Source organism: Homarus americanus, unplaced genomic scaffold (assembly GCF_018991925.1).
Source record: "Homarus americanus isolate GMGI-L3 unplaced genomic scaffold, GMGI_Hamer_2.0 scaffold5831, whole genome shotgun sequence".
Taxonomy (NCBI): Eukaryota; Metazoa; Arthropoda; class Malacostraca; order Decapoda; family Nephropidae; genus Homarus; species Homarus americanus.
Window position 1 is genome coordinate 1,990,315 of NW_024719604.1, and position 22,345 is coordinate 2,012,659.

The 22,345-nt window shown below is 45.4% G+C and overlaps 1 protein-coding gene across 1 annotated transcript in view; it reads right to left on the bottom strand.

The window, feature by feature from the left end:
- The window catches only part of LOC121860130 (solute carrier family 2, facilitated glucose transporter member 1-like), a gene marked incomplete at its 5' end in the record, with an annotated part of 38,242 nt that extends 19,661 nt beyond the window's left edge, over positions 1 to 18,581 (bottom strand). The window contains 4 exon segments of the mRNA XM_042357163.1: positions 1,941 to 2,065; positions 2,720 to 2,880; positions 3,286 to 3,399; positions 18,112 to 18,581. Coding sequence (XP_042213097.1) covers positions 1,941 to 2,065; positions 2,720 to 2,880; positions 3,286 to 3,399; positions 18,112 to 18,186 — 475 coding nt within the window.
- Positions 18,582 to 22,345: the final 3,764 nt, after the last annotated feature.

Genomic DNA, 22,345 nt, shown 5'->3' on the forward strand with positions numbered 1-22,345 from the left:
CCACAATATAATCATCAACAAAGCTATTGACCTCGGTCTTCGGAGAAGTCTTATACCATGGCTTACAGACTTCCTCAGTGACCGACGCCAAGCTGTACGCTTCCGAGGGCTGTCTCCACCTTTCAGTCACTCACCTGTGGCGTCCCCAAGGCACCAAGATGGGACCCACTCTGCTTCCTTATGCTCATCAATGATGCCCTAAGAGAAACCCCTGCTCGCTGGAAATATGTCGACGACTCCACCATTGGGATCAGCGTCAACAATTCTGCTCCCAACTATACCGCCCTTCAGGATTTATTGAACAGTCTCCAAAACTGGGCCACCAACAACCATGTCACCATCAACCATACCAAGACCATGGTTATGCACATCAACCTCTCCTCCGACATTGTCCCACCTCCTTCCATTACTCTAGGTCCGAACACACTCCAGGTTGTAGATTCCACGAAGCTCCTCGGCGTCACCATAGACAACAAACTAAATTGGAAACCACACGTCAGTGAAGTTGTCAAATCCTCCAGTTTCCGTCTCCACCTCCTCCGCCGACTCAAGTCCCTCAGAGTTCCTGCACCCGAGCTCCTCAGTGTTTACACAACATTCATACTTCCCAAGCTCACCTATGCCTCCCCCACCTGGTCTTCCTCCCTAAATGCCACACAACGTAAACACCTAGAAAAAGTGCAAAAGAGGGCATGCAAGATTATTCTCTCCCCTTCCTACTCCACATATCAAGAAGCGCTCAACACACTGACCCTTTCGACTCTCACTGACCATCACCACAACCACATCTGCAAATTTGGCAAGAAGCTTCTACACCATCCTCGACACCGGCTCCTACTACCACCTGAGATCCCTAGTCCGAGAATTGCTGTTCGACACCACAACCGCATCCAGCCCATACGTGCACGAACTGATCGCTATAAGAACAGCCCAGTCCCAACCATTGTAAAATTATCAATAACTTGTAATAAACCAGTGTATTCACTCCCAGTAAACACTACCCTGCACTGTCACTATGTTGAAATGAACTGTAGTTTGAGCTTTTCCCATCTAGTTATTATATGTCTTATTTGTGTCACTTATGTTACTTGTATATTATTTGTACAGTAATTCGTAACCCATTCCCCAAATATGTAACTGTATATTTTCAGCCTTCTGGCTGCCAAGCTCTTTCAATAAACCGTTAATTATTATTATTATTATTATTACACACACACACACACACACACACACACACACACACACACGCACACACGCACACACACCTTCCTGAAATATATACAGATTCTCATAACTGTGTAGTAATATATATTTTTTTAACACGATTGAAGCTGAAACAACACTTTTCGTTGAGACATTTCTTCTGACATAGTGGACATGGGACTGACATAGTGAACATGGGACTGACATAGTGAACATGGGACTGACATAGTGGACATGGTGTATATATACTATAAACATTTACATCTACACACTCATATAAACATCAAAATACTCGTAGAATTTAAAAAAAAAATACATGGTTTTTTTTCCTGGCGTTTTATAGAGACATTAAAAGGACTGAAGATGGATGTTTTCTTAGCTGGAAATATAAACATAAACAGACGAAAGACAGTCACAATGTATCCAATAGACGATTCAAATCTCCTCACGAAAGGATCCAGTTACATATAACAAGAGTAAAATGTCCCACTATAGAGGATATTATTGACATTATATAAAATGTTTAGAAATAGTGGAGGAAAAAAACATAATATATTAAACCACATATAATCCCAAACGACAATTATATACACGTAAACATATTAGACTAAAATATATAAATAGATAAACTTAGAATAATTTTTACGATAATAAAGTAATTCTAATGAGAGTAAATACCTGAAATATGAATAATAACTCAGGTAATTCTAGTATGCCTAATGAGTGAGGTCTCTTACCTGTACATAAACCAGATATGAAACGACCAAGGATTAACATTTCCATCGACCCGAGCATCTTGCAGGAAATGAGTATGAAGCCGGAGCACAGACACAGCCAGTGGTTGACCAGCAAGGCGAGGCGTCTGTTGGCGGGACACATTGATGCAAGTTATTTGGGGGATAGGTGGAAGTGGTGTGTTGTGTTGTCAGCAGTCCTAGAAACCCAACCCAACCCAAGCCAACCTAGCCCAACCTAACCCAACCCAACCCAACCCAAGCCAACCTAGCCCAACCTAGCCCAACCCAACCCAACCCAACCCAAGCCAACCTAGCCCAACCTAGCCCAACCCAACCCAACCCAACCCAAGCCAACCTAGCCCAACCCAGCCCAACCTAACCCAACCCAACCCAAGCCAACCTAACCCAACCCAACCTAACCCAACCCAACCCAACCCAACCTAGCCCAACCCAACCCAACCCAACCCAACCCAACCCAACCCAACCCAACCTAACCCAACCCAACCCAACCTGAATTGTGGGAGAATCTATATGATAGGTGTAAATTGAACTCAACAGTCCTCTCAAAATAGAACACTTGGTAAGAGTTTCTCAGCGTGGCTTAACCAGATGCTGTTTGGTTACTGACAAATATAGTAGGTAGGTAGAGAGCACAAAAATTTAACCAACAGATTAGTTATAATTGACAAATATGAAGAATTAAAGCTGCAGATACAGAAACAACCAACCCTTAGATAAATAACTCCTTAATTGATTGTTTAAAAGATATATTTCCATACCTTCCAATCTTATCAGCGAGTTTAGTCCCGAATGATGCTCCAATGATGGCTCCTCCCACGAATATAGACACGATCAAGGCCCACAATGTCATCTCCTCGGTGTGTGTGAAGCGTTTACCATAGCTCTCCCACACCACGGTCCTCACCCACGACCGTATTATCTGAAATTACACCACACAAGCACACACACACCAATAAATTATAAATAAATGGCAAAACTCCTCCACAAAATCCTTATTAATACATATTGTTCTATTCACTAAAGTAATATACACAGATTTGTTAACCTAGAGACGAAAAACCTGTGTTATGTCTCAATATGTTTATGATATTTATATATAGAAACAGATTATTGTAGGGCATATATCTAGCGGGGGGGGGGAGTTATCTATGAGACATTCTATGGAGGTGTGTTGTGATGACCTGAAGAGAGAGGGGGGTTAAAAAGAGAGAGAGAGAGAGACGGGGGGAGAAAGCAAGAGAGAGAGAGAGAGAGAGAGATAAGTTTAGTTAGTGTTTCCTGAAGGGTGTCTGGGTACAGGGAGGGGAGAGGTGATAGTACTGACCTCTTGCGGTGTGTTGATGACGCCAAGGCAGTAACCCCCTGGCAGGCTGGACCCCAGTAAAGTAGCGACCACTGACACCACCAACCATACTGTTACACGGGGCGTCTCTCTCTTCTGTGTCAGGTAAATTGATGAGAAGTAAATGAGTTTGGTGATCATAACATAATAATACAAACTAAATAGATGATTGATTGATTGTGCAGGGGCGGACCCACGAATATCAAAAGGAGGGGTCCAAGATGTTGTGGGAGGGGGAACATGGCGAGCGCAGCCTCCCAGAATTTTTGGAGGGAAATCTGACCAATATCATGGGCATTTGGAGGCCATTTTGATGCCATGCACAATTTATATTAGGAGATATTCTGAAGTCAATAGTAAATACTTTTTTACTATACAAAAATGCGTGAGTATAATACTGCATTAAAGAGTAATGGAATTTTCTGGTGAAAAGTGTTGCCCAGTTTCCCAATCTTTATGTCAGTTCCTCGCCCCAGTGTTCCTCTGTTCCTTATCTGGGGTACGGCGGGGTACGGCGGGGTACGGAACATGTCCGTCGTGACTGAGGTGAAAGAACACTTGCAGGAGGTGATCTATCCCTGCCATAACTACATCTCCCAGGAAGGTGTTTCTGTGGTACACAAATGGGTTCGGCAGTCATTTATTTTCAGTCTGGGTTCCTGACGACAGTGATATAACCAAAGATGATCTTGTTGAACTGCAGACTAACGAAAGAATCCGGATGGTGTTTACATCAATGCAGCTGGACCTCTACTGGTGTGCTCAGCTCAAAACGTTCCCACAATTAGCGAGGAGAGCTCTGGAGGTCCTCGTGCCATTAGCAACGTACAGTATACAGTACTTATGCGAGGCAAGTGTGTCATCGATCCTTCACATCAAATGAAAAGCCAGAGACCGCCTAGATATAAGTGATGACGTGTGTGTGGGACCATTTTAAGACAAGTTCCTCTTTTCACGAACACTGTCGATCAAAAACAGGAAAAAAGTCCCTGCTTGATTGGTTACATTATTGAGTAAATCTACGTCACTTGTAAGCGTGTCGTTGTGCTATAACTGTGAATTTGTTTTGAAAATAAAAAAGTGTTACGAATCTACTTTAAGACTTAATTTTAACAAGGGGTAACGAGAAATATTTCTAAGGAAGGTTACGATCTGCGGCAGTATCATGTCAGGCAAGGGGGACACACCTCCAGTACGGTACACCCCCCATAAGACAAGGACAGAGAACCTTCACTACAGCCTCATAATTGAAGTGTGTTTACATCGCCCCATAGGGAAGCTTGCTGAGTTCATATGCTTGGGTTCCTGACTGATGCATTAAAGACGTAAGTGCCTGAAGGGTCATGGCTCTTGTCAGCAAATTACATTAATTGACAGAATGATGAGTGTGTGTGGGGGGATAATTACCGATTCAGATCATGTGTTTATGGCAAAGGCTTGTAGTGACGTCCCTCGCGTGTTGGTGGTGCGTGACATGACGAAGATATGTTCCATGATGGGACTCGTCACGCACACCCACCCACGAGCGGTGTAAGGACAGACAGGGGTCAATACTCAGTGTTCCTGACGCGGCAACACCTGCAGTCACCGAGTTGGATCATGCGCCCGCCACCCCTACACGCTACTGCCACCACCTTCTGCGTTGTGGTGCAGTATTGGCTCACCGCCCATTCTTACTGTGTCAGGTTAGGTTAGCTTAGGTTAGGTGTTCAGGAATTTATAAGAAAATATTACATTTTCGATAACCACCCAGCTGAACCCTCCCCCACCCGTGTTAGTGCAAGAGTGAAGCTTCAGAGACGTAACAATGGCGCTACTTAAGGTCAGAGGTCACAGCCAAGACCTGACCTCAATACAACGCCTTCCTGTGTGTGTGTGATGAGGTTATCGCAGGTGTATAGGCACTTGGGAGGGGACGAGAACCTATTGTGTATCTCATCTCGACACTGATTGGCTGAACTGATGCCGCTCATTTGTAACACCTCTCATGATTGGTGTGTGAAGCTTACTCTGGGTCAAGCACTATGGGCTGATGACACTTGATGAAATAACGAAAAGTATTGGAACGGTTTTAAAAAATAAGGACAATTTAACATTACTGCTATGGACGATTTGTGAAGATAAAATTAACCAATAATTTAACATAGACAATATTTAACACTATAAATATCTCTAACCGACTTCTCCCGATCAGATCCCACCTCGAAAATAATAATAAAAACGAAAGCGCATCACTAGAGAAAGATTTAAGTCATCCGCGACCTTATTTCCCGGCCGGTGACGTCACTCCACCAATCAATAACAACATTCCAGATTACACAACTTATCGGAAGCTTCTCGTGATGACGTAAGACAGTGCCAAGTGATAACTGGGCACTTACCACACCATTATTAGTCACTATTGCGATAAACACCCTAAAACTCTTATCTCACGTCACGTTTGGATTCTACTCCCATAGATCACGTGAGATGAGATTACGTCGTGGTTGGAATCCAGTCAAACTGTTGTTGTTCTCAAGGGGGAGTACTTACACACTCGCTAAGTTATCATACAGAACCAACACAACGGAGGGAGGCTACACTGGGGGGTGGGTGGGAGGGGTTCCTTACAAAACTATGGTGGCATCCTTCACCCTGTTATCTTAATCTAACCAAACCGAAAATAAGAGAAATAACGTCATGACAAATGCTTACCAACCTTACCAAGACGGCGAGAGAGGCTGTGTTTATATTAGAATCCACAGAGCCAGGGAGTAAAAGTTAATCTATGGAGTGACTGTTATTGTACTCGGGAGTAAAACACGAGAGGAGTGGAAGATAATGTTTAGTTGAGACACGACGCTGGTGAGTCTCTCTTATCTTGTTGGAAGGTCAAGTTGAGTTGGATTGATTTAGAAAAAGATTACCCCCTGACGAGGATGCCAACACCTGCGATCATTATACACCTGCGATCATTATACACCCGCGATCATTATACACCCGCGATCATCATACACCTGGGATCATTATACACCTGCGATCATTATACACCTGCGATCATTATACACCTGCGATCACTATACACCTGCGATCATTATACACTTGCGATCACTAAACACCTGCGATCATTATACACCCACGTTCATTATACACTTGCGATCACTAAACACCTGCGATCACTATACACCCACGTTCATTATACACTTGCGATCACTAAACACCTGCGATAATTATACACCTGCGTTCATTATACACCTGCGATCATTCTATCACCTGCGATCATTATACACCTGCGGTCACTAAACACCTGCGATCGTTATACACCCACGTTCATTATACACTTGCGATCACTAAACACCTGCGATCGTTATACACCCACGTTCATTATACACTTGCGATCACTAAACACCTGCGATCATTATACACCTGCGTTCATTATACACCTGCGATCATTATACACCTGCGATCATTATACACCTGATCATTATACACCTGCGGTCACTAAACACCTGCGATCATTATACACCCACGTTCATTATACACTTGCGATCACTAAACACCTGCGATCATTATACACCTGCGATCATTATACACTTGCGATCACTAAACACCTGCGATCATTATACACCCACGTTCATTATACACTTGCGATCACTAAACACCTGCGATCACTATACACCCACGTTCATTATACACTTGCAATCACTAAACACCTGCGATCACTATACACCCACGTTCATTATACACTTGCAATCACTAAACACCTGCGATCATTATACACCTGCGTTCATTATACACCTGCGATCATTATACACCTGCGATCATTATACATCTGCGATCATTATACACCTGCGATCATTATACACCTGCGATCACTATACACCTGGGATCATTATACACCTGCGATCATTATACACTTGCGATCACTAAACACTTTGCGATCACTAAACACCTGCGATCACTATACACCCACGTTCATTATACACCTGCGGTCACTAAACACCTGCGATCATTATACACCTGCGATCATTATACACCTGCGGTCACTAAACACCTGCGATCATTATACACCTGCGATCATTATACACTTGCGATCACTAAACACCTGCGATCATTATACACCTGCGATCATTATACACCTGACAACTATTTGGAATATTGATACATGTAAACTAATTCTAGCAAACACAAGTAAAAGCAAACAGCCCTATCAACTAGTTCACTATATTAGCCACACTACCAGAGCAACGGTGCCACACTACTAGAGCCACTGTGCCACACTACTAGAGCCACCGTGCCACACTACTAGAGCCACTGTGCCACACTACTAGAGCCACCGTGCCACACTACTAGAGCCACTGTGCCACACTACTAGAGCCACGGTGCCACACTACTAGAGCCACTGTGCCACACTACTAGAGCCACTGTGCCACACTACTAGAGCCACTGTGCCACACTACTAGAGCCACCGTGCCACACTACTAGAGCCACTGTGCCACACTACTAGAGCCACCGTGCCACACTACTAGAGCCACTGTGCCACACTACTAGAGCCACGGTGCCACACTACTAGAGCCACTGTGCCACACTACTAGAGCCACTGTGCCACCCAGGGTAATAATATACTCGATTTAGTTCTGTTAAACTTTAACAGAACTAAATCGAGTATATTATTACCCCGGGTGGGTTCGTTTATATGTTGGCTTAGAAAACAGTCCTGGATCGTCTCGAGAAAATCCTCTGATTCTGAGTTACCCGTAAGGTCGATCCAATCTATTTGGCCAAGGTTAAAGTCGCCTACTATACAGACTTTGCTATGTATGGAAGCCCTGCGCATTTCATCCCAAATAAGTCGCTCATTAACTCTATCAAGATTAGGAGGTCTATATATATTTTTCCCTGCCGTCGATTAATTCTATCCAAATTGTTTCTGTATTCAGTTCAGTTTTTATTCTCTTATTTATTTCACACTTCAGATTATCCCTGACATAGATTGCTACTCCGCCTCCTTTTTTAGTCTGCCTATCGGTATGGAATAATTTGTATCCTGCAATTTGGTATTCGACCGGTAACTCACGTGAGTCTAGGTTGATCCATGTTTCAGTGAATGCTATTATATCGATTTTTTCGGTACATACCAAGGCCCTGATTTCATCCATTTTGGTTCTCATACTTCTACTGTTTGCGTAGTAGACATTTAAGTTAGTCGTGTTCGGAGTCCTCTCTTTGTCGCGTTTAGATTTTAACTCCCTGCCTAATTTAGTTTTGTCATCATTCCTAACACTATTTCCCTGTAACCTTTCACTTTGTTTACCCGCTCCCACTGCAGTCTCCTCCACCCCCGTGCCTTTATGTTCCCCTGGCAGTTTAAAGACTTCGACATCTTTTGGACTGCCCTTTCGAGAGAGCCAGCCAGGGTTGCCACCCCAGCCCTAGACAAGTGTACCCCATCCCTAGCATAAAGGTCCCTTCTGCCGTAGAAGGTGTCCCAGTTGTCAATGGATGGGACTAATATTGACTTACAATATCTGTCAAGACTTCCGTTGACACCAACTGCCCTTGACAACCAATCATTGCCAACTCTCCTTCTAGGCAGTACACCACATATGATAGGGATCCCTCCCTTAGACCTAACACGTTCTATAGCTGCCTTGAACTTATCAAGAAGCTCCTCACTCCTACACCGGCCAATATCATTGCCTCCTGCACTCAGGCAGATAACGTTATTAGTGTGTGTTGGGTAGTTGGTCTAGTACAGGGGGAACCAGAGTGTTGTAGCCGGAGAAATCTTATGAGACCATCTATGAATGTCACGCCTGTTGGTGGTTCGTTATGCCCTCTAACTGTCTCTGGTGAAGGCAACACTGAGTCACCCCATACAGCGGCTAACAGTCATAACACTCAGCTGAAAAGGAGGTTTATTACCCCACTTGTCGGAGTATTCAGTGTGTGACAAACATACCCTCACACAGAACCATACAACATCCTCAGCGGAGCCTTGGCCATAGAGTCAACACAGCCACATCTGGTACCGTACACACAACACAACACAACACAACACACAACCAAGTCTTTCCTTATTCCTGTTATAATTATCTACATCATCATAACAACAACACGGAAATAAAAGTTTTAGTATTTAAGCAAAAATAAAACTAAGGTTTGGTTTAAGTTTAGGAATTCTTAGAGTAGTACTTGGTGATCGGTGGTGTGGTGAGAGAGTGAACTTGCATCATTGTGGTGTGGTGAGAGGGTGAACTTACGTCATTGTGGTGTGGTGAGAGGGTGAACTTGCGTCATTGTGGTGTGGTGAGAGGGTGAACTTGCGTCATTGTGGTGTGGGTAGAGGGTGAACTTGCATCATTGTGGTGTGGTGAGAGGGTGAACTTGCGTCATTGTGGTGTGGGTAGAGGGTGAACTTGCGCCATTGTGGTGCGGTGAGAGGGTGAACTTGCGTCATTGTGGTGTGGTGAGAGGGTGTTATTGCATCATTGTGGTGTGATGAGAGGGTGAACTTGCATCATTGTGGTGTGGTGAGGGTGAACTTGCGTCATTGTGGTGTGGTGAGAGGTGAACTTGCGTCATTGTGGTGTGGTGAGAGGGTGTGAGAGGGTTTGCGTCATTGTGTGTGGTGAGGTGAGATTGCTTGCGTCATTGTGGTGTGGGTAGAGGGTGAACTTGCGTCATTGTGGTGTGGTGGTGAGAGGGTGTTGCATCATTGTGGTGTGGTGAGAGGGTGAACTTGCGTCATTGTGGTGTGGGTAGGGTGAACTTGCATCATTGTGGTGTGGGTGAGAGGGTGAACTTGCGTCATTGTGGTGTGGGTAGAGGGTGAACTTGCGTCATTGTGGTGTGGTGAGAGAGTGAACTTGCATCATTGTGGTGTGGTGAGAGGGTGAACTTACGTCATTGTGGTGTGGTGAGAGGGTGAACTTGCGTCATTGTGGTGTGGTGAGAGGGTGAACTTGCGTCATTGTGGTGTGGGTAGAGGGTGAACTTGCATCATTGTGGTGTGGTGAGAGGGTGAACTTGCGTCATTGTGGTGTGGGTAGAGGGTGAACTTGCGCCATTGTGGTGCGGTGAGAGGGTGAACTTGCGTCATTGTGGTGTGGTGAGAGGGTGTTATTGCATCATTGTGGTGTGATGAGAGGGTGTTATTGCATCATTGTGGTGTGATGAGAGGGTGTTATTGCATCATTGTGGTGTGATGAGAGGGTGTTATTGCGTCATTGTGGTGTGGTGAGAGGGTGTTATTGCGTCATTGTGGTGTAATTAGAGGGTGACGCTGTAATATAGCCTATACTTACAGCTTACCTGATACTTAAGCATATTTATACCTTCCCTAATACTTGATAACCTAACCTAACCTAATACAACCCAGCCTAGAACCTAACCCCTTCCAGAAACCAACCACAGTGTGAAATCGAATCACGTGAGGTTGAATCATTGAAGCACCTGAAGGAAGTGCTTCGTTGGACCATTTAAGCATTTCCTTGATCTCATTCATTGACTCAATCTCGTGTGATTCAAGTTCACAGTGGTTGGGTGCTAGGAGGGGACTTGGTGACGATACAGTCATTCCTCCTGAACCAAGAACCTTGAAACTCTGACTCCTGAACCAGATGCAGTAAATATTGATGTATTTTTCTTCTGTTCATAAATGCTGCAGGTTCACGGGTCTGTATTGTTCCGTGTCTTAAGTAACCGTGGCTGCATTGTTCCGAGTCTTAAGCAACCGTGGCTGCATTGTTCCGTGTCTTAATGCATGAGTCACCAAGGCAGGCATGAATTCCACAGTGGCGTTATGGCGGACTTATGGTATATCTCAGGAGCCAGAGCGGGACCTGGCCAGTGTTGAAAGAGGCGCCGAGGGGGAGAGAGAGAGACAGGCACAGGTCGAGTCGGTACAATGGATCATATTACAGTACCTTGTTTTACTGAGGTTACATAGACTACCAGGTCGTTCTTACACATGATCATTACGTAATGGGGGATATTTTTGAGGAAAGATCGGTATTTTTCGTTGGGAAGGCTCACTGATCAATACACTTGCAAGTTTGTTGATAGTTTTGCCTTCCTTCAGCTCAACACACGTGTACACATTCTGCCAAGGTGAATTCTAAACCCAAACTACAGAATGTCGAGATGGCTGCCATGGAGTGTGATACCATTTTATTTTTCTTTCTTTTAATAGGTAGAAATTGGTTTATATCTGCCGTACAAAATAACAAGAATGAATAATACAAAGACAATACAATAAATACTCTCATATAAAGAAAAAACTGGGAAGTTACAAAATGGTTGATCAATTGTTTATGATTTGTTTAAAAACATAAATGAATATAATAAGATAATTCTCCAATGTATGCACAATATATTTACCATTTAATAGAAAATAACTGAAAGCTCGACAGTAAAGGATTTCCTAAGGTTTAATAATTTACTAATATTACGGTAAACGTCATAGAATATTGAATTAACGTACAGGAAGAGCAACTGTATCATAACCATTCATCATTTACGCATCATTAAAGAAACATAAGACGTAATGAACTATAGATTATCAGAGATTCATAATTGTTTCATCATTCATACATGGGTCGTCATGATCACGGCAGCCAGGGGAAGACAAACACTGTACTGTGGCAACTCACACAAGCGGAGTTTGTTTCTAGCAACATGGTGGCATTACTTCCACAGTGGTCAGCAGTGGGCCAGCTGAGATGTGTCGTTGCATCACAGGGATCTGGAGAACTACTGCAGGCTTGTTCCCATAGTTACCTGATAGAGAGCGCGTTTAGTGTGTTATAATGCATCACTCGTTAATGGAAAGTATTCAAAGTGTCTGGTTTTAGTGAAGAACCTACGGCTGCTATCATCAATAGAATCGGTATTGACTTTACACATTGCAAAGGAATTTTCTACTCCCCTGATAGTTTCTTCGATTAGGTGAGCTTTTTCCAGATGTTTCAACATTTTTAGATTTCTACTCAATATACAGTAATCCACATTGCTCTTTTTGTGTGCCCCCGAATGTGTACAATGTAGCGTCGCAGCTGTGATGGCATGAAAGGCCATTTTGTATGTGGTTGATTTTTCTTCATTCGATAATGGAACTTGATCTTTGTTGACCTGTCAGGTTTCCTAATCAACCGTTCATCCACGAAGTTATCAATGTGAAACTGACCGAGTCTTGCATTCCCGGGTGGTGTCCGTAGTCACATCTTTGGTTACTCTGTTTGGAGGTGTATCAAACAGTAAAAAGTGATATAATGCGTCTCCTACAACCAGTCGCTCACATTGGTCACCCGTGTAACTAGTGTGTGCAGTAGTCAAACTTAGCAAGAACCATAAGAGTCTATTTTTTATTATACATTTTGTTACTACTTTATGAAATGCTTCTTTCCTGTACTCTTGACAGATAATACAGCGGTCCCAACACATACGCTCCTGCAGGCATCAGTGGGGTCGTGTCGCTTCTAAACATTCTTCATTATCTCCACGACATCTTGGTCTCCATCACTTCTCTTATGACTCAAAATCTTATTCTTACTTATTGAAGAACCACAGCCTGAACGATGGTATACAACTCCAGACCATTACCACTCCGCACGACCTCATTCATCCCATAAATTGCAGTAATGTTCCTTGTATCAGGAACTTTTGTCGTCTGCAGCGGTTTCTAAGGCTCGTAATTCCTTTTCGCCTGCACACACACACATACACACACACACACACACACATACACACACACATACACACACACACACACATACACAGGGGCGAATTACTAATGGGGTTGATGCCCCAGGCCCACTAGATTAAAAGGCCCACAAAATTAGTTACAAAATTATAAGTCCTTTCTCTAATAGGTCTCTTAGACTAACACAAACTAGCAAGTCCGGTCGCCACATGCAATAAAAAATCCTGGCGGGCGAGTTGAAATTCAGTACTAGAGAGGTTTTCTGGCTGGCGATCAATATTTTAGATCTCATTACTGTTTATATTTTGCGCCGCTGATGTTCAAATTTAACGCCGTGGGCAAGAGAGTATTCCCACCTTGGGGTTGGCAATAGGAGAAGACTTCTCGAGCTGTGATTGGCTCTTGGTAACATAAGTCTGATGCTATTGGCCAAAGTATGAAGGTTTGGAGCTTCTCAGTCGCTGGAGACGGGAGTTTGTTGACGGTCTTTCAGCTGAGAGTGAGTGTCTGATTTTCGAGTGATAAATTACTCATAATATTGAAGTTTATAACTGATGACACTTGCTAATGATAGTGTATATAGAGTGAAGAGGTTGTTATAGCTATATAAACTATAAATCAATTACTGCCATGATTATATACATGGAAATAAGCTAGTGTTTACAGCGATTCATAGCCCTAACAAACAAGCCATAAAGCTTTAAAATATACATACAAGCATATATCCATACATATATAATATACATTCATGTTTCCATACATATTAGGCCATATACTGAACTTATTAACCCAAGGCCTCACGAGACCCTTATCCTGCCCTGCACACACACACTTGTACCCAAAATCCGTGAACATTCTAAATTAAACAAATATATAAGTTCTACAAATCCTACGCAAACACTAAACAATTACCCGGGTAAATGCTCCTAACACTGATTAAGTAAAGTAGAATATAATTTTCAGTTTAGTATCGTAGCACAAACAGTGAATTATAGACATTTCTTGCTGGACGTGTGACAGGGACCCACTGTATGGGAGTGGTGTGAGAGCGGGTGGTGATAGAACTGGAACACTGACCTGTGGTAATATGTATCAGGCATTCTTATCTGAACACTGCAAAAAAAAATACATATTTCTTGTCTTACAACAGATATCGAAGCAAGTAAAGAATATTAACTTGGTGTTGACGTTGTTCCCATGAATAACACTACTGCCTGTATCATCATTGGGTATGACTTTGCTTGGGAGATTGGTATCCCCGCATCCCCTGAGCAACGCTCTTGTGCATTATGCAGAAGACCCGACAGCAGCACCCTTATCCACTACCTCCTAAAATGTCCCCACACACAACGCCTGCTGGACCACCACTCCACGACCCCCTGACGGAGACACGATGATCCTCCCCATACTGGCCAGATATTATGTAAATAACATTGATTATGTGTTAAAGGAATATCCTTCCTTCCTTAGGCTTTAGTAAGCCCCTTTATAATATTTATACTGTATATACTTGTCACACTTGCCAGATGCTTCTGGTGTCATTGTACAGGGGTACCTAGTGACAGCACTAGGATCCCGCTTCCTCTATCAAGGAATAAACAATTGAAATTGAATTGAATTGAGTAACACTAATGGTACGAGGCTCGTCTAGTGTCTGTGGCATTACTGTACTACACTCAGCCTTAACTACACTGTATAGAATTAATGTAACAGAAGAGGGGAACATTTATAGTCCAAATAGTTTATCTAACAAAGTAAGTATTTTTACAATTGGCAGCTGACCAGTTTAGGGCGTGAGGTAGCAACATTGTGTCCCCGGCCCCGTGCTTATGTAAACGCACTTTCTCACGCTACATTTTACATACAGCAACAAACACCTACAATATGGATTTTACATCTCAATTCGAAGACGATATTTTATTCTCATTAGTGGGAGGAATAGGAGACATAAAGCTGCGTAAAGGATTAGTCTCTGCAGTCTTATTGCACTTATAGGCAATACAGATGGCCGTCGACCAATCAGTATGTCGGTATTGCTAGAGAAAAACAAAAACAAAGATGAGTCATGGTATGTGATGTGCACAGTTCGGTCAACACACCATGAAGGCTTGAGGCATGCTGAGATTACCCCCTTGGAACAAAAGATTACATTATGTTTGATTAGATTATTTATCGAACTGTCCATGCCCAGAACCTTTTCAGTGTGGTGCGATTTCGGTTACCGGGGACGAGTTGCCTACACTGCCAGTTGTTGTCTTGGCTGGCAGGAGACAGCCAACTTGACCACGGTTGTCTGTATGATAAACGACACGACCTTCACTGACCGCTCCAGGAGGTCCGATAGTCTGTATAATGTGCATTAAGTTTACACACACACTGGTTCACTTTGCTGACGATAACTTTTGTTGTCAAGGAGCCTCCAGGCCTTGAAAAGTTGTGTTTAAGAGGTGGAAGAGATTCTTTATGAAGTCTTGTGAGTTGTAAGGCAGCGTAGCTCTATGTAAGCAAAGTGAGCAATACTTCCCAATAGTGTGTAACGGAGAATGACCGACCAACAAGTGGCAATGAGGATGAAGTAAAGTTAGCGGGTTTTTAAGGGTTAACCTAAAGGAAAAGGTATCAGGGTCCAAAAGATTCCTATATACTGCTTGTGAAGATCATACTGAGGCGCCGAAGCAACAGTGAACACTACAACAGTTACAGAGATATATTCCCACTCCCGAGATGACAACAGTTCAGACGCACACTCTCTGGATGTATATTTATTGAGTCATAAATAAAAACCTTGGGTGCACCAGGAGCCTCTCAGAGAACCTTCAGTAAATTGTCATAAACAACCTTAATATTCTAGCACCTATAGCTCAACAAAAGTGGTCACAGGGAGAACTTGGCGTAGATCGATCCTCACCACCCCATACCTACCACAAAATGTAAAAAAAAACACGGTACAAAATATATATATGCACACCAGAACATACGCATCTGCGCCAGAGTAATCTCCAACATTCACTCTTAACTCGCACCCCAGGTAATCATTTAGGACAAGGTGTAGTTGCGTCGTATTCTCATTGAACCCCATTGTTTATCTTTGAATATTTGTTAATGCTCTCTCAACTTTAACTAGGCCGTCATACCACCACCTGATATTCAATACACTGTGCCTTAACTGTGTATTAGGGTATATTACACCTATGCTATACTACAAGGCAGCCTCATACCGACTCTACATGCTACGACGACTCGGGGCACTTGGGGCACCCATGCCAGAGCTGAGGACCATCTACAACGCCTTTATTCTCCCCAAATTAACGTATGCGTCACCAGCCTGGTCGTCTTCTCTCAACTCTACCCAACAACGTCAGCTAGAGAAGGTACAGAAGAGAGCCTACAGAATCATGCTCGGCGCAGGCTACTTGGGCTACAACAACACTCTCTCCACCCTGGGAATGCCATCCCACAGTGACCACCACCACGCACTAGCAACGTTTGGCAGTGGACTACTGCACCTTCCTCGTCATCTCCACCTACTGCCACCGGCAGTCCCCCGCCCACCTCGCGCAGTCCTCCACTACAGCGAAATTCAGTCCATAACAGCCCGCACCGATAGATATAAGAACAGCACCATCCCATCTATTGTTAAAATAATAAACAACTCCTGATTTATGTACTGTACAGCCCTGTAAATGTATTGAATGTATATCATTATGTCTAAGTCACATGTAAGCTTGTATATTTTCATCCACCGGCTGCAACTCGATTAATAAACCGTTTATTATTATTATTATTATTATAATTATTATTATTATTATTATTATTATTATTATTATTATTATTATTATTATTACTATTATTATTATTATTATTATTATTACACCTGTACTGTAACATTCATCAGAGGAATTGACTCTTAACCCCTTCACTATGGGGACGCCAGAAAAGACAGTTGTTAAATGAACGGCCCAAACCAGACTTGTTTATACATTCTGAGAAACTTTAAGGCAAGAATTACGGACAACCACAGTATGTTTGTTTAACGAGATGACGCAAGATAGGAAGGAGGGCAACTTAAAGGAGAAGTCCTCATATGACGGTCGCGCTCTGAGCTTGGGCCTCGGCACACACTACACAGGGAAGCGGGATGTGTCGCTCACCTTCAGGTTTATTGACTACTGATGATGCTCATATGTCACTACTGCCGCTACTAATGCCATTGTGTCATGCAACCTCCCGATTCGGTTGTTACCCTGAACTTGATACTGTACTAATTTTATCACACCATTCCTGGTCATGTCCGCACCCCTCCGCCTCCCCTTACACCAAGTCTAGTCATGTCCCGCCTCCCCCTTACACCTAGTCTAGTCATGTCTCCCCTCCCCCTTACACCTAGCCTAGTCATGTCCCGCCTCCCCCTTACACCTAGTCTAGTCATGTCTCCCCTCCCCCTTACACCTAGCCTAGTCCTATTGTTTCACTGATGCATGATGGCTTGGAGCCTAGGATGAGGGGTGATGGAGCTAGTGATGAGGATGAGGGAGGTAGTGATGAGGGGTGAGGGAGGTAGTGATGAGGGGTGAGGGAGGTAGTGATGAGGGGTGAGGGAGGTAGTGATGAGGGGTGAGGGAGGTCATGATGAGGGGTGAGGGAGGTAATGATGAGGGGTGAGGGAGGTAATGATGAGGTGTGAGGGAGGTAGTGATGAGGGGTGAGGGAGGTAATGATGAGGGGTGAGGGAGCTAGTGATGAGGGGTGAGGGAGGTAGTGATGAGGGGTGAGGGAGGTAGTGATGAGGGGTGAGGGAGGTAATGATGAGGGGTGAGGGAGCTAGTGATGAGGGGTGAGGGAGGTAATGATGAGGGGTGTATAGCTCAGGTGTGTAACAATGACATACGTGCAGTTTGAGAAAGTACAGAATCACTACGGCTATCTTCCCGTCATTACAGACCATGGTTATAGTAACTATTTAAACCAAAGTTACGAGTATCATTACATTATAAAATACAGATAATATAGTTTGATATTGAAAGTAGAACGCCACTTCCCCTACGGACATGTATAAATTGAGTGACACCAAAACGTAGCTATTTCAGTGTTGACGATAACAGTTAACGGGTTTATAAATATCTTACCTCTTGGTTCTCCTTGATGACGATAAATGGCTCAGCCGAGTCACTGATCTGGTTCACTAGCCTTTTATCAGCCATTTTTTACGAGTCACTACTAAATGCTGTTGGTACGTGTGGTTACGCTCACTGCAAGGATATTTCTATGGTCTTAATATGTCTTTTTTATCTTCTGTGGTTATGCTTCCGTCACACTTGCTTGCAGCCGCTACTTGCGTCAACAACTGACCGAACGCATGGTGCAGTAATCGATGGCGGCTCAACCAGGGTCCAGCTGAGAGTGATCGGCAGACGGTGCGACGCGGGTGTTGTCAACCTGGCGGCCTGTGGCTTACTGCCAGACTGCCAGTGCCAGACCTCAGCTGACTGGCCGTCGTTTCACACAACACGACTCCCTCTGACTCAGCTGCTGCCCTCAGGGTGCCACGCCGGTTATAACTGGTTCTTGTTCGCCTCACAGGTGATGACGACGGTTTCCCTGTATTCTCCAGTCAAAGTTGGTGATCCCTTATGGCGTTGTTTTGTGAATAGTCGCACAAAGATGTTAAGACCGACGGAGTGGCCCTGTAGCGCCGTCCCCTACACCTTGTGTGGCCAAGGAGGGAGTGGCCCTGTGACACCGTTTCCTACAAATTGTGTGGCCAGGGAGGGAGTGGCCCTGTGGCGCAGTCCCCTATACCTTGTGTGGCCAGTGAGGGAGTGGCCCTGTAGCGCCGTCCTCTACACTTTGTGTGGCCAGGGGAGTGGCCCTGTAGGCCGTCCCCTACACCCTGTGTGGCCAGGGAAAAGGTGGCCCTGTAGCGCCGTCCCCTACACCTTGTGTGGCCAGGGAAGGAGTGGCCCTGTGGTGCCGTTTGTGTGGCCAGGGAAGGAGTGGCTCTGTGTCCCCTACACCCTGTGTGAAGGTGTGGCCCTGTAGCGCCGTCCCCTACACCCTGTGTGGCCAGGGGAAGGAGTGGCCTTGTGCCGTCCCCTACACCTTGTGTGGCCAGGAAGGAGTGGCCTGTGCCGTCCCCTACACCTGTGTGGCCAGGGAAGGAGTGGCCCTGTAACGCCGTCCCCTACACCTTGTGTGTGGCCAGGGAAGAAGTGGCCCTGTAGCGCCGTCCCCTACACCTTGTGTGGCCAGGGAAGGAGTGTCCCCTTGTGGAGAAGGGGAGTGGCCCTGTAGCGCCGTCCCTACACACCTTGTGTGGCCAGGGAAGGAGGTGGACACGCCGTCCCCTACACCTTGTGTGGCCAGGAAGGAGTGGCCCCAGCGCCGTCCCTACACCTTGTGTGGCCAGGAAGGAGGGGTGGCACCTGTGTGGCCCTGTCCCCTACACCTTGTGTGGCCAGGAAGGAGTGGCCCTGTAGTCCCCACACCTTGTGTTTGGCCCTGTAGCGCCGTCCCTACACCTTGTGTGCCAGGAAGGAGTGGCCCTGTAGCGCCGTCCCCTACACCTTGTGTGGCCAGGGAAGGAGTGGCCCTGTAGCGCCGTCCCCACCTTGTGTGGCCAGGGAAGGAGTGGCCCTGTAGCGCCGTCCCCTACACCTTGTGTGGCCAGGAAGGAGTGGCCCTGTGCCGTCCCCTACACCCAGGAGTGGCCCTGTAGCGCCGTCCCCTACACCTTGTGTGGCCAGGGAAGGAGTGGCCCTGTAGCGCCGTCCCCTACACCTGTGTGGCCAGGGAAGAGTGGCCCTGTGTCCCCACACCTGTGTGGCCAGTGAAGGAGTGGCCCTGTAGCGCCGTCTCCTACACCTTGTGTGGCCAGGGAAGGAGTGGCCCTGTAGCGCCGTGCCCTACACCTTGTGTGGCCAGGGAAGGAGTGGCCCTGTAGCGCCGTCCCCTACACCTTGTGTGGCCAGGGAAGGAGTGGCCTGTAGCGCCGTGCCCTACACCTTGTGTGGCCAGGGAAGGAGTGGCCCTGTAGCGCCGTCCCCTACACCTTGTGTGGCCAGGGAAGGAGTGGCCCTGTAGCGCCGTGCCCTACACCTTGTGTGGCCAGGGAAGGAGTGGCCCTGTAGCGCCGTCCCCTACACCTTGTGTGGCCAGGGAAGGAGTGGGCCTGGGGCGCAGTCCCCCACACTGAACTAGGCAGTATACAGTACAGGGTGTCTCATGGGTCACACAACTTAATACAATTAATGTTATCTTTTTCTCTGGCAGGTGAACCAACCACTGGATGACGAGCAGCAGCTGACTGGCCACTGAGGTCTCCACACCTTCCACTGGAGTCTGATGCTTACCAAGAGTGTCAAACAGTCAACACTGATGATGGTGTGCCCGGGGAGATGCTTGGCAGTGTGTTCCTAAGTCTGGTGTGTGAGTTTCAAAGGAGCCACTCTCCCTTCTCCCTAGTCATCCGTAGTTCAGCTCTGTTACAGTGGTACTCACTCACTCACTCACTCACTCATTCACTCAGTCACGCATTCATTCAATCACTCACTCACTCCCTCACTCACTCCGTCAGTCACGCATTCATTCAATCACTCACTCACTCACTCACTCAGTCACGCATTCATTCAATCACTCACTCACTCACTCACTCACTCACTCACTCAGCCTAGTTACAGTTGCGTGTACAAAAGTTATCACACAATCCTCCTCGCTGGGGTACAACAGAGATTAGAACTCGAGGTGAAGAGTCACAAAGATTCACGAGATAAACTGTGATCAGGCTAGAGATAATACCTGTAATTTATATCAAGCTAATTTGGGACACTGACTGACCGACTGACCGAAAGATTACTTCCCCAGCCAGCCGGTCCAGTTGTCTATAGCTGTTAGGGTTTATAGGGACCTTCCACACACTATGGGATCGTCTTGGTTACCCTTCTTTACTGTAGACTCAAACAAATTGAAAAATGACTATGCTCTCACGATATCCAGACCATAGTCCCTATCCTAGCCCCCCCTCACTAGCCCTAACCTAGTCCTTACCCAGCCCTCACCTAGTCCTCATCCTGCCCTTACTAGTCCTCACACCCGTCACTAGCCCTCACACCCTTCACCGGCCCTCACCAGCCCTCACTCAGTCCTCAACTAGTCCTCACACCCGTCTCGCGCTATTGCCTTAGGTGAGGCACTAGCTATTATGTGCCCTTGTTTATAAACTGTAAGCACATAAACACACACACGAGTTAAGATATACCACAAACAGTTATCACAAGTGATCGCGGGCCCTTCCTGCCCGGTGGCGAGTCCGGTGTTACAGTTTACCAAAGCGTGAAAGTTCAAACGCTCGTGCTTGGCTAGCGCGCAACCGCCGGAAGGCTGGCAGAGGCTGGCAGCGTACAGCGACATCATTTTCCAGCGTAAATAAAATGATTAATTAATGCCTTCCTAAAGAAACCATCGACATGGGACCAGGTTTGTTCCACTCTACGAATTTTTTGCGATTTTTCCACCAAGTTTGATAAAAAACGATTGTGCCGTTTCGGCTGCCCAGAACAGACACACACACAGACACACGCCTAGTCCTATAGTATATAAGATAATCATGGTCGCGGTTGTTATAATCATAGTCGTGGTTGTTATAATCATGGTCGTGGTTGTTATAATCATAGTCGTTGTTGTTATAATCATGGTCGTGGTTGTTATAATCATAGTCGTTGTTGTTATAATCATGGGCGTGGTTGTTATAATCATGGTCGTGGTTGTTATAATCATGGTCGTGGTTGTTATAATCATGGGCGTGGTTGTTATAATCATGGTCGTGGTTGTTATAATCATAGTCATGGTTGTTATAATCATGGTCGTGGTTGTTATAATCATAGTCGTGGTTGTTATAATCATAGTCGTGGTTGTTATAATCATGGTCGTGGTTGTTATAATCATAGTCGTGGTTGTTATAATCATAGTCGTTGTTGTTGTAATCATGGTCGTGGTTGTTATTGTAATGAGTGATTGTCAGACCAAACCTTACAGCCCAGAATTATGCCGCATATAACAGCAAGAGCACTGCAGACCTCGTGGTACCACCACATTCCGGGTTGACACACCTCAGGTCGACCCAAGGGACTTGACCTCGCCCGCTAATGACGTGAGCCGGGTGACCTACAACCGCACCTAGCCAAGACACCTGGCCAGGACCACACCTGCACACAGCTAGCCAGATCAAACCAGTTTAGTGTTAATTGTTAGAGGTCAGAAGCCGGCTGGGCCGACCCCATATAAAGGCCCTACAGTCCCGTCCACGGGCATTATCATTATCATTCTGATTCTGGTCATACTGATTCTCATTCTGGTTGCTGTCAT